Below are 12,747 nucleotides of genomic sequence, written 5' to 3'. Positions count from 1 at the left end.
AAGAAAAGTTTTGAGAATTGACAATGAACCACTTCACTGGAAAATGGGCTTATAGAGGCTTCTGCTAGTCTGAGTGGAAGTTCAGGAATTTTAGGCCTGGAGGCTGTACTGAGCAGCTGGCAGAGGACTCCACTTTTTTAAGACCTCAGGACACAGAGTAGATAGCGCCTACTCCCAGGAATTCCTACTTAGATGGCCCGAAGATAGAGCTGTCTATGGCGCATCAGCTGCTTAGAGGAGTTGGAAGAAGATTGTGAAATTGGTGTTAGAGGGAAGCTGTGAAGATAAGTGGGAAATGAAAACACAAGTGTTGTGTAAAATAAATGAGCATCTCTTATTGGATAGCATGTGGGGAAAGGCCTCTGGCCTGGTCTCAAGTCACCCAGAAGTTGTTATATCAAATTGCTCATGTTTTCTGCAAGCTTAGTTGCTCTCCTAGTCCTAGATGGCAGTGGGGAGTAGGGGGATGCTGTGCTGCTCTCTGGCTAGACTGGAACCTCAGGTCACATTCTGCGCACACGTTTCTCCAGGGCCTCCAGCTCAGTCGATACCTCCTTGGGCAGATCCTGGTTGACCTGCTCTGTCAGGTAGCTCCTAATTTCACGAACCTCCTGTTCCCAGAAGTCCTTAGGGAGCGAGAACAGCTGGGCAGTATCTATGGCTCCCAGGCCACTGAGATTCAAGGCACCTTCCTTTGGCACCAGCCCGATGGGTGTCTCTCGGGCACTGTCCTCCCCCTCTAGCCGCCGGCAGATCCAGTCAAGAACTCGAGCATTCTCTCCGAAGCCTGGCCACAAGAAGCGTCCAGCCTCATCACGCCGGAACCAGTTGACATGGAAGATGCGGGGCAGCCGGGCCCCCTTGCGTCCCTCCATGCTCAGCCAGTGTTCTAGATAGCGCCCAAAGTTGTAGCCAAAAAAGGGCCGCATGGCAAATGGGTCATGCATGATCACCTTCCCTGGGGAGGGGAAAGGATGGGTAAGGAATCTTCCTGCTTACTGGAAAAGAGAAGGGCACCCGGCATCCAGCTGGAGGAAGTTGTAAAATGTTCATGGTTCTGGAATGTCCTCAGGGCAGGGTGAAAAGGGATGGGGAAAGGGCTTGGCAGGAGAAAGGTCTGGCTCAGGCAGGGAGAGAAGAGGCAATGTGGGCACATGGGAGAGGGACAATGGAAGGTTCTCACCTTTGTGTTCAGCTGCAGCAGTGGACTCGGAGCGCATAGCACTGCCCACAAACACTCCGTGGCGCCAGTTGAAGGCCTCGTATACCAGGGGCACCCCTAGAACACCATGAACGGGGTCACAGGCAACCCTTTTTATTGGTCTCACGCCATCCTTTCTGGTGATTCTGATTCCTAATCTCTCTCCGAGAACTCAGGAGAGGTTGGAAATGTCCCATTTTCAAACCTCATGCTTCCCCCCACCCCCAATTTTGCATTCTCCAGGGGAGAGCTCTGGAGACAGACAACTACAGTTGGCAACCTGAGCTTTAAGTACAAGAGGGAGGTCGGCCCTGATGTAGACTCAGATCCTTTACCGACACGGCATGGCACCCACACAATGTTTACCTTTGGGTCTGCGGCCTCCAAAGATGATGGCATCAATGGGGACACCCTCCGGGGCCTCCCAGGCTGGGTCCATGATGGGACACTGGCGAGCCGGGGCACAAAAGCGAGAGTTGGGATGTGCACAGGGTTCCTTGTCACCTGGCAGAGGAAATACAAATACTATCACTTCCAAGGGCACATCCACCCCCAGCACACACATGCATGCACTCTTGCACAATTTCTTTTTGCCTCATCAGCTCCCTACAACCTCATGTGATAGGGAGTAGGGAGTTAGGACATTTCCCCTAAAAGATCAGGTTATTTATCCATAATAGTACTGACAGCTGAGCTGTGTGAGAAAAGAGTGAGAGAGGAATTGGGGTTCAGCAGGACACTAATGTTTATGCCAAACTATGGCCATGTTGCATGGACCAGTGTTCAAAGAAATGGAGTTAGATGTTGGCATAATCCCCCCCACCCCCGCCACAAAAAAAATATTTCTTTCTTTATGGGATATTATTTAAATAAACACTCAAACATAAAGCAAAAACTGAATCTGTCTGGTGAGTATTTCAGACAATTGACTTTTCATCAACACCCCTGAGCTATCAAAATGCAAATAGGAATTGATTTTAAAGCTAATAGAATTTTGGTGACTTCCCTGAGACGCCCAGTCCCTGATGGAGTGATAAGGCTTGAAGAACTCAGGACAAGGATATAACCTGGGCAGGCATAACCCGAGGAGCCCAGGTATTTGGCCCCTTCAGGTGCCCTAGAGATGCTCTGGGACCAAATCGGGGGCAAATGTATACTAGTATGTAGGGCACTATCATGGGGACCCCAAATGGACATGGTGCCTTCTCTGCTGGAGGTTGCTGGTCAGACCTAGGGGGCAAAGAAGTCAAACAGCTGGTTATCCCTGCCCTTATTCCACCCACCAGCTCCTGCCTCCACTCTAGGATAAGAGCTATCCTTTACCCTCTGTCTTACATTTTCATCAGCCCCTAATTCAGGTCCCTAGCACAGGGTGTTATTCTGGGAACTGAAGCTGGGAACAACATGCTCTAGTTATAGCCCTGAATCTAGAAATGATGAAAGGGTTGGGGAATCAGCCTGTAGGGAAATATGAAATTTTCTTGGATTTCTCAGTTGGGTAGGAAGACTGAGGAGGGCTTAATGATGATGTTGAGGAAAATAAAGGGTGATTAGATGAGGAGGGTGACTGCTAGGCCAGCATGGAAAACTTGAATATAGGCTTCAGTGACCACAGGGCCACCTTCCCCCACCATGCTCTTCTTTGCTCCCATCCCTAGGTCTCTGGGCTCTCTGACTGCTGAAGGCCACAGAAAACTGAAGGCCAGAGTGCAGGGTTGTGGGAGGGGGCAGGATTGCAAAGCATGGGGAGAATTGACAGGGTTGAGAAACTCACTTCTAGGAGAGGCTAAAGAACTAGTCTGATTCAATTTGGAAGAAGAATTTGAGTGTATGTGTTGGAGGGATAGGGAAAGGGTAAGGATTACAATACTGACCTGTATTTATTTATTTAATTTATTTTGGTAATCCTCACCTGAGGAATTTTTCCATTGATTTTTTAGGGTGAGTGGAAGAGAGAGGGAAAGACAGAAAAACCTCGAAGTGAGAGAAACACATCGATTGGTTGCCTCCTGCACAATCCTGACCAGGTACATGCCCTCGACCAGAATCAAAACCGGGATCTTCTGGTCCGCAGGCTGATGCTCTATCCACTGAGCAAAACAGGCTAGGACAACAATACTGACCTTTAGACAGTGGTTATTATATAGGGGGATGGTGAGAACCAAGTGGCAGGCGGAGGGGAGGCTTCCTCCCTTACTAATAGGTCAAACTTTATGAGTTATGTTGTGAACCCTATTCCTTCTATAATAATTTTCAAACAGTCCTTCTTTTTCCTTTTTAAAAAATACCCAGCCGAAGCCGGTTTGGCTCAGTGGATAGAGCGTTGGCCTGCGGACTGGAGGGTCCCAGGTTCGATTCCGGTCAAGGGCATGTGCCTTGGTTGTGGGCACATCCCTAGTGGGGGGTGTGCAGGAGGCAGCTGATCGATGTTTCTCTCATCAATGTTTCTAGCTCTCTACCCTCTCCCTCTCTGTAAAAAAATCAATTAAAAATATTTAAAAAAATACCCAGTTTATATTTATGGTGGATTTACTATGTGTTTGGTACTGTGCTAAACCCTTTGTATGCATTTAATCCTTCAACAACTTTGTGATAGGTGCTATCCCCATTCAACTGATGGGGAAACTGACACTCAGGAAGTTCAGCAGTTTAACCAAATCACAAAGCCAGTACGTGATGGAGCTGGGATATGAACTGAGACCTTGCCTGGGGTTAGAAACTTCAAACATTCATAACTTCCTGTGCCTCCTGGAGGTCCTGGAAGATGCCTGTGGGTTGTGAAGGATTTTATATCATCCAAGTGCTGAGCCCTGGGAGCTGTGTCATGACTTCCTCGCCCCACATACCAGGTTTCCAGGCCTTGCCCAGCCAGGAGGTAACAGTGACGCCAGGTGGAAGAGGCTGGTCAATGCCCTCCCAGTACACGCCACCATCGCTGGTCTCAGCCACGTTGGTGAAAAGAGTGTTACTCTGGATTGTGGCCATGGCATTGGGATTGGTGGTGGCAGAGGTGCCAGGGGCCACCCCAAAGAAGCCATTCTCAGGGTTGATGGCCCGGAGTCGACCTGTTAAGAGAAGTGAAAAAAAGGAAAGACCAACCAGGAAAAATTGAGGGGTGGGCCAGGGTAGGTCCTGCTTTGTTCCTCTCTGCCTTAAGCTGGACCCTAGATCTGACAAGGAACGGTTTGTGTCTCTGCCAGGATTTTCAGGGGAAGGTCAACTATTCAGGAAGTTTCTTACTGACAAAGCTCACCATGAGCAGTGGAGGGGAGACCTCTATGCTCTGGTAAGAGCCAGAATCAAGAGTATGATCCAAGGATCACTCACCATCACTGTCAAACCTCATCCAGGCGATGTCATCCCCCACACACTCCACTTTCCAGCCTGGCAGTGCTGGCCGCATCATGGCCAGGTTCGTCTTGCCACAGGCACTGGGAAAGGCGGCTGCCACATAGCGCTTCTTCCCCGCAGGGCTGGTGATACCCAGGATCTGCATGTTGGGGAGAAAGGGAACAAGGGGGAGGTCACCAAAGGTCAGGGAATGGTCTGCACAGGAAGGGCAGCTACAGATTAACAGGGAGGACTGATGTTTATTCACTTAACAGGTGCACTGCCTTGCCACTGGGCCAGGGTTGGCAGCAAGGGGAAGCCCCCCAACATTTAGCAGCTTGGGTTCAAAGCTTTGGGCTTTGGGCAGAGTCCCTGCCCACCAGCCTGGCACCTGGCAGTGGGGAGGCAAGGCTGAGGCAGACTGGTCAGGCCCCACCACTGCCTTGCCCCCCACAGCTGCCCAGTCCTCACCAGGCCCTCACCAGCATGTGCTCCGCTAGCCAGCCCTCATCCCTGGCCAGCCGAGAGGCGATGCGAAGGGCAAAGCACTTCTTGCCCAGCAGGGAGTTGCCACCATAGCCGCTGCCGAAGGAGACGATTTCCCGCTGGTCAGGCACGTGGCCAATCAGGGTTTTCTCTGGGTTGCATGGCCATTGGCTCCCTGGCTCCCCTGGGGACAATGGGGTCATTGGGCTGCTAGCAGGAGCATCAGAAACTGGGGTTAGAGGGATCAGGGGTTGGCAGGATAGACACTTGAGAGCAATGGCGGTGCCAATGGATGGCTGAAGTCCCCCACCTCATAATATCCATCAGCTCTCTATTCTTAGAGACTTTCTCAATCTTGTGCTAACTGCTCTACAGACAGCCTCACCCCCAACCCAGACCTGCTGGACTGATCTAGGGAATTAGGTGTCTCATTAATTAGGATGGGAAGGATTTGGGGTTCCCTCTGAGTGTAAACAGGCCTTTGTGTCTTCCCATGGACAGAGCAGGAGCTCACCTTGCCCAGTGAGGGGCCGGCCCACAGAGTGCAGACACTTGACAAAGTCACCATCTCCGAGGGCCTGAAGCACAGGCGTCCCCAGCCGGGTCATAATACGCATGCTTGCCACCACGTAGGCCGAGTCAGTGAGCTGCACTCCGATGCGGGACAGTGGGGAACCCACAGGACCCATGCTGAATGGAAGCACATACATGGTTCGGCCTGTGGGGGAAAATGTCACCTGGGTGAAGGGTTCCAACCTATTAATACCACCAGTGCCCTAGCCTCTGTGTCCCTGCCCTGATTACCCTGCATGCAGCCTGGAAACCTCTCATCCACAGCTTGCTGGAACTCAGCTGGGGACATCCAGTTGCCCAGTTGCCCACGGGCCCCACCAGTCGGGATGGGCACCGTGTCTCGTTGAGAAGGAGTTACAATCACAGTCTTGCTCTCTACTCGTGCCACATCCTTGGGGTCTGTGCGGGCCAGCCAGCTGGGGGAGAGAGGATTATCAGGAAGATGGTAGCCAGCAGGTCTCCCTCATCCCCAGACCCTCTTTCAAGTCCAACTTTGATTCCAGGTCTTCTGTTTTCCCCATCCATTTGCACCTCAATCTTCCTCCAGGTTGTGTCCCATTTAAGGGGACAAATGAAGGGGAGCCAGGTGCTGATGTTATTGCAGGCTTAGCCCAAGCCCATATTTAATTATGTAGTTCTCATGGCCCCCAGCCCTCTAAAGGCCCCTTTTCCTGGCAAAAACTCCCTGGACTTGTGAGAAAAAGAAAAGAAAAAGCTTTTATTTGTATCTGCTTCCTTATTTAACATAAAAATACAGACCACTCCCAGTAAATCCTGACTTTGTTTCCTCTAAAGCTCCTACTATTCTTGCTCATTCCAGTGAGATGGTCTAGTTAAATGGTTTTGTCTTGGTAAAGACAAAGTGAGTGGCCTCAGTCCAAGCAGCTGCCCCCATCTTGTGGGTTGCTGGGCTCAGGGCTTACCAGTTATTGTACTTGGGGAGCTTTCGGATGAGTCCCTGCTGCTCCAGCAGGGCCAGTGTGGCAGAGTTCTCAGCCTCAGTCCCATCACAGATGTGGATGCCCTCTGGTTGGCACAGACGTGCACTACGCTCCACAAAGTCTCGAACCCCAGTAGGCAGCTGGCCCAGATCTCCATTGAGTACTCGCAGGGTCTGGATGCTGCGCTGTGATGACCAGCCACAGGGGCTCAGCCTATGCCAGCTAAGCCTGTGAGAGAAAAACACAGGTAATGAGCCAGGATAGGCAAGTCAAGAGGATAGGAAGCTGGGGCTGCTAGGGAGCATGCTAAAGCAAGTCTGGGTGCAGGTCTCATGAAGAGCAGGTTGGAGTAGGTGTGTGGGATGGGTTCAGGCGATGTGTATCTCGTGGCCTTTATGAGGCTTCGTCAGGGTGTCTCCTGGTCAGCAATGGGTAGGTATTGCCAAATGACCATAAAGGCTGTGCTGTGTGAAGTACATGTATAGGCATGCTAATGTTATTGCAGGCTTAGTCCATACCCATGTTAAACTAGATCTGGTCAATGTTTAGAAATGAACAGGTGCCGAAGGCCCAAGTGTGGACACTGTGCCTAGGTGACAGCTTCATGTTTGGTAATGGACGCTCTCATCCCTGTTCTTTCCATTCTCAAGTCTACTTTTTTAAAAGTTAAAAAGGCAGCTATTTTTGTTTTTTAAATATATTTTATTGATTTTTTACAGAGAGGAATAGAGAGTTAGAAACATTGATGAGAGAGAAACATCGATCAGCTGCCTCCTGCACACCCCCTACAGGGGATGTGCCCGCAACCAAGGTACATGCCCTTGATTGGGATTGAATCTGGGACCCTTCAGTCGAAAGGCTGACACTCTATCCTCTGAGCCAAACCAGTTAGGGCCAGCTATTTTTATTTATTTCTTCTGGTGAGCATGCTGTAAGACTGTAAAAACCTCATGCAAAGAACCTGTTCTTTGAGATGGTACAGTCCCAGGTTTCTAGATTAGGACTCTTGCACAGTGAGTAGGTGATCAGATGTTGGGGTTTCAGGCATCAGATCTGCTGCCGCCCCCCTGGTCCAAAAGGATTGCAAAAATATTGCCCTTGGGTAGTTACTTTTGAACCATGTGAAAGGCTGACTATTGGGAAATGTCACTGGCTAAGCATGCCCTGATTCCCAGGAGAGTAGGGTCCCTGTTGTCTCTCCCTTCACATTCCTGGGAGAGGGAGAAGCAAGGTCTGCTCTGATTGGCCTGGACCCCGAGTGGAGTGAGCCAGAGAGACCAAAGGCCAAGAAAGGGAAGTTGCCCTCCTATGCCCCACACACCTAGGAGCACATGATCCTATCCCTCCCCTGGCCCTCTTTCCTAGAGGACATATGCCTAGAGAGCTTTGGGTATTGGTGGTAGGGTGCAACAGCAGACTGCAGGAAGCTCAACTTCAGAGGGTGTAAGCCTGGGGGAGGGAGAAGCCTCAAACCATAGATGTGGGAGTTGGAGCCTGGCTGGAGTGAGAACTGGGGTGGCTTCCACTGGGCAGAGTGAGATGGAAACCCAGTGTGGTCCCAGGGGCAAAGGAGGAGGGTGCCTGGGACCTGGGTCTGTTCTTGCCTCAGAGGAAGGTTTTCCCGGAGCACGAATTTTAAAGGTACACAGTCTGGAGAGAGCCTCTGCAAGGAAGTCTGGTGAGGCTCCGCCACTCCCTCTAGTCCTCTAACTAGGACTTCCTCCTTTTTCTCTGCTCCAGAGACCACCTATGTGGGCTGGCCAACTGAACCAGCTGTGGGGAGAGATATGGGGTCAGCTCAAATTCTGGAACAAAACCTGGGGAGAAGGGAGGCTACAGAGGCAAGACAGGAAGCTGTGAAAAGGAGAAGGCAGACAAGCAGGGCCTAAGGGCTCCTGTCCTGAACTGGGGGTAAAGCCAGCCATATACGAACAAGGCAACTTGGATCCTTCCTCCTCCCTTCTTTCCCTCACCCCAGGTCCCTTGGCTTCCCGCCAGGTTCCAGTGGTGGAGGCCGGGCAATGGATGTTTACATTAGGGAGCTGTGCGCCCGATCCCAGGGCTCATGCACCCTTGACCCCAGGGCCTTTCTGCTCTTCGTGGCAACGTGAGCACAAGAGTTACATCTGTAAAGGAAAGGGACAGACTCAGAAAGGGGCTTCGCGGGGGCGAGCGAGGAGGTGGAAGGAAGTTCTGAGAGTCATATAGAGACCGCGGGGCAGAGACCAGCAGAGCAGGGCGGGTAGGAGGGGACGGAAACGGATAGACCGGAGCTGCTGAGGCAGCCCCTGACCTCAGGCAAGACGTCCGGCCAGAGAAGCTTGGGATCGAGAAACACTCGCCCCCTGCCCGCTGCCCCCTTGGATGGGAAGCCAGGACGAGGCTGACCAGCAGGAGAGCGCAGCTGGCAGCCCCACGGGGGTGAGCTCCTTGGAAGGTGCGGGTCGGCCCCGGGCTGGGGGTCACTCACCGCAGGCCCGGGCGGTACACAGCGGCCATGGCACCTGGGCGGGGGCTGTGGGGTGGCACGAGAACGTAGCGGAGCCCGGGAGAGATGGAAGGCGGAAAGAGAGTGCGCGGTGGAGCGACAGGGAGCTGAGACTGGGCGGGAGGCGCTTAAAAAGCGGGCGGGCGGGCGGATGCAGGGGCGGGACCTAGCCGGGCCAGCGCGACCCTCTCCGCCACGCCAGCCGGCCAGCGCTCCGTCCGTCCGGGGCACCCAGTCCTAGGCCCGCCCAGCTGCACCCCACCCCCGCATCCTAGCCCTCAAACCCATCTCTCCCATTGGGGGACTGGCTGCTCTCCTCGAGGCTCCGCCCCGCCCTGCCCACGGCACATGATGTAACTTTGAGGACTCTTGCTCCCGGTAGATAGTGACTGGAGACATTGGGTGGCAAACGAGCCAGGGGCTGGAGTCCACGGGGCCTGGAAGTCTATTAGCGGGTGTTGGGCATTACATTCTTCCTGGGGACTGGGTACTCTGAGCCCCAGGCTCTTCGGATTTGCAGGGTCTCAATTCTAAGGTCTCTTCAACCCCCAACTCCCAAATCCTTGTTTCTTCTCCTCCAGATGAGGTCTCCCTGCTGCCTTACCATGAAACAGCCTTCACGCCAGTCTTTTTTGGGCCTCTGCCATGGTCATTCTTTCCACATTCCCCTGGAGAAAGCATCTGCCCCACCCAACCACCATCATAAAAGTCCTCAGGTAATTTCTCAAGTTATATCTACATCCAGACATTTCTCTTCAATTTGAGACCACTGAGTATCACCCCAAATGCCACAGCACCTCAGACTCAACATGTCCGTGGGAGGCATCTGCTCAGCATCCACTCCCCCTTTCTGATAATGGCATCTGGATGCTCCTCTTCAGTCTGTGTGGTCATGTGGTCTCCTGGGGGCAGGCTCTCAGCTTGGCCAATTTGTGTTCCTCACTCTGACGTCAGCAATTGGAAATGTTCAAGGATGGGCATGAGGTCCCTCTCTTCGGCTTTTTCTGTAAACTTTCAAAATAAGCTCCTGTCCTGCTGAGGTTGCTGAGCTAGTAGACTGTAAGCCTGGAGCTTCTGGGTGTTAGCTTAGCACTGCAAAGCAGGAACCTGCCGAGGTGGAAGCCAGCCTAGAGGAAGCAGAGCAGAGGAGTAGAGAGAATCAAATTTGTGATTTAGGTTATAGGAATCAATTTTTTCCTCTTGCTCAAGCTAATTTTCTTAAGAGAGAGGAACAGAGAGGGAGGGGAGATTTGAGAAAGAAAGAGAGAGAGAGAGAGAGAGAGAGAGAGAGAGAGAGACATTGATGTAAGAGAGAAACATTGATTGGCTGCCTTCTGTATGCACCCCAATTGGGGATAGAACCTGCAACCTGGGGATGTGCCTTGACCAGGAATTGAATCTACCACCTTTTGGTGTAACAGGGTGATGCTCCAACCGAGTCACACTGGCCAGGGCTGTTCAAGCTAATTTTAAGTGCATTTCTGTCATTTGCAACAGAAACCATCTAGAGTCTCAGATTTCTCAGAGTTCTGTGCTGGAACATAGTGAAACAAGGAGAGCTGGTCTGTAGCCTTGGGCTTGCTACTGGTCTTCCTCTCTTCCACCCAGGCTCCATCATGCACTCAACCTCATGTGTATGTATTTGGGACTCTTCCCTCCAGTTCCAACATTTAAACTCTGTCCACACCTACCCCTGCAGAAAGCTGCCTGTTTGCCCCTTTGGGCCTAAAGGTGTGCACACTGGTGGGCTGAGGTCATCATTTCTTCCATAATCCTCACCTGCTCTCATGGTTCCATATCTCAGCAAATGGCTCCACCGTCTAGCCAGTTGCCCCAGAAGAACCTGAGTCTGTTTAGACAACTCCTTTTTTTATCCTCTATAGCCAATCAGACACCAGGACCTCTGGGTTTATCCTTCACAATTATCTCCCAAATCTGTGTCTATCCCCATAGCCACTGTTTTAGTCCAGGGCTCATCTCTCACCTGGTTTCAGGTGATGGCTTTCATGCCACTTCTTGGCCTCCTACTCCTCCAAATGCTACCTCCCCCGCCCCCCCATTAAGCTACCCTCCAAATGCTCATCAGTAGATGAATGAATTAAAAAAGCTGTGGGACATTTACACAATGGAATACTATGCAACTGTAAAAAGGATGGATCTCTGGCAAGTATTATGCTAAGTGAAATAAGCCAATCTGAGAAAGACAAATATAACATGATCTCACTTATTTGTGGAATCTAATGAATGGAATGAATTGACCAACAAAATAAGACCTGAAGCATGGAGGCATGGAACAGACTGACATACCTCGATTTGAGGTTGGGGGGATGAGAAGAGGTAAACCAGGAACTTATATACTTATAGGCATGGCCCATGGACACGGGCAATAAGGTAGTGAAGACATGGCGGGGGTAGGAGGTAAAGGGCTGGGAGGAAGAAGGTAAAGGTAAAGGGGCCAGGGTGGGGGGAGAAGGGGAGAGACCTGTAATACATCAACAATAAAAAGTATATTAAAAAAATAATAATTTAAAAATTGGTCTTGTTTTTATCCTAGCTCCCTACAGAATTTGGCCTATGATAGGCACTTAATAAATGTTGGTTGAATGAAAGAATGAACAAGTCCCACCCATGTTTCTGAATCCTCCCCTCCTTTTTCTTCCTTCCTTAATTTTAGGCAGATTGTGCAAGGGGCTCCTGAGAGGATTTCCTTGCACTGCTGATTCCCCTTGTCTGCCCACACTGTTTCCTGGCCCTCCTGGCAGCCTGGCCCGCCAGCTGACCAATGTCCTGTCCATGGCGCACCACCAGGGGGCAGCGTGTGACCAACCTTACTCTGGTCTGCATTTTCTTCTTCCCAGGGCACTGTGGACAGGAGTGGGGGTGCGGGGGTGGGGTATCAGATGGCTCACAGACACCCTGTAGTGGATGCTGTGGTGTGCTGCCTAGATCACTCTTCAGGATCATGGTGCTCATTGTCCCAGCCACTGAGTGTTGGCTCCTGATGGTTCACAGCTGAATGTTTCCCTGTGACTGAAGGAAACTGTCTTATCAAATGCAATGCTCCTTTCCTGGGATAACATGTCACCAATGACTGGTTAATGTACGGGTTCAAAGGCCTGGTTCCCTGGCCTCAAATTGAAACAATTCTGAAAGTTCATCCCAGCTCCAGAGATCCTATAGAATCAGCTGAAGTCTATTCTGTTGCAACTGTAATGCATTTCAACTTTTCCCCTGCCCAGTCCTGCTTCTCTCACTCCCTTTGAAAGTCTTCCCTAATAAGCCACCTGTACACAAGTTTTCATCTCAGAGTTTGTGTCCAGCTTAAGATTTTCCCCAAACAACTTGGATGCTCCATTAACTTCCTTATCTGACTCTGATTCCGTTTTTCCCCTCTTCCACACTAGATCCAAAGTGATCTGTTAAAAATAATCTGATTATGTCAGGTCTCCACTGAAAGCCCTTCAATAGCTTCTCACTGCTCATATTTATTTGTTTATTTTTAGATAATTTTCATAAGAGTTTATTTGAGCCCTACTGACGACATATGCTGGGGAGCAAGATCTCAAACGCTCCCAGCTTCTCACTGCTCTTAGAATAAAGCCCACATTCTAAACTTGGCCTCCAAGACTCTGCATGATCTGGCACCTGTGGGCTTCTCCACCCTCATCTACCCCCATTCTTCCTACCTTTCCTAGGTTCCACTCTCTGGCCCCATTGGTCTTTTTCAG

At 51.0% G+C, this 12,747-nt stretch overlaps 1 protein-coding gene across 1 annotated transcript; it reads right to left on the bottom strand.

The window, feature by feature from the left end:
• Positions 1-310: 310 nt before the first annotated feature.
• On the bottom strand, positions 311-9,141 carry PCK2 (phosphoenolpyruvate carboxykinase 2, mitochondrial). Its single transcript, XM_008158477.3, has 10 exons — positions 9,002-9,141; positions 6,514-6,759; positions 5,822-6,006; positions 5,532-5,735; positions 5,014-5,201; positions 4,529-4,691; positions 4,048-4,266; positions 1,568-1,705; positions 1,184-1,279; positions 311-958 (listed from the first exon to the last, which is right to left on the bottom strand). The coding sequence occupies exons 1-10, from the start codon at positions 9,028-9,030 to the stop codon at positions 504-506; spliced, it is 1,923 nt and encodes a 640-aa protein (XP_008156699.2). The 5' UTR covers positions 9,031-9,141; the 3' UTR covers positions 311-503.
• Between the last annotated feature and the right edge of the window lie 3,606 nt (positions 9,142-12,747).

The sequence above is a fragment of the Eptesicus fuscus genome, chromosome 5, assembly GCF_027574615.1.
Source record: "Eptesicus fuscus isolate TK198812 chromosome 5, DD_ASM_mEF_20220401, whole genome shotgun sequence".
Lineage (NCBI taxonomy): Eukaryota > Metazoa > Chordata > Mammalia > Chiroptera > Vespertilionidae > Eptesicus > Eptesicus fuscus.
This window is presented reverse-complemented; position numbering and strand designations above follow the sequence as displayed.

Bases quoted from the DNA above. Each gene is read 5' to 3' on its own strand.
- PCK2 (XM_008158477.3), bottom strand. From the start codon at position 9,030: ATGGCCGCTGTGTACCGCCCGGGCCTGCG. The intron at 4,692-5,013 runs GTGAGGGCCTGG...CCCAACATGCAG, and splicing joins GGCTAGCGGAGCACATGCTG to ATCCTGGGTATCACCAGCCC. The intron at 959-1,183 runs GTGAGAACCTTC...TCCCCTCCCCAG, and splicing joins TGCTGCAGCTGAACACAAAG to GGAAGGTGATCATGCATGAC.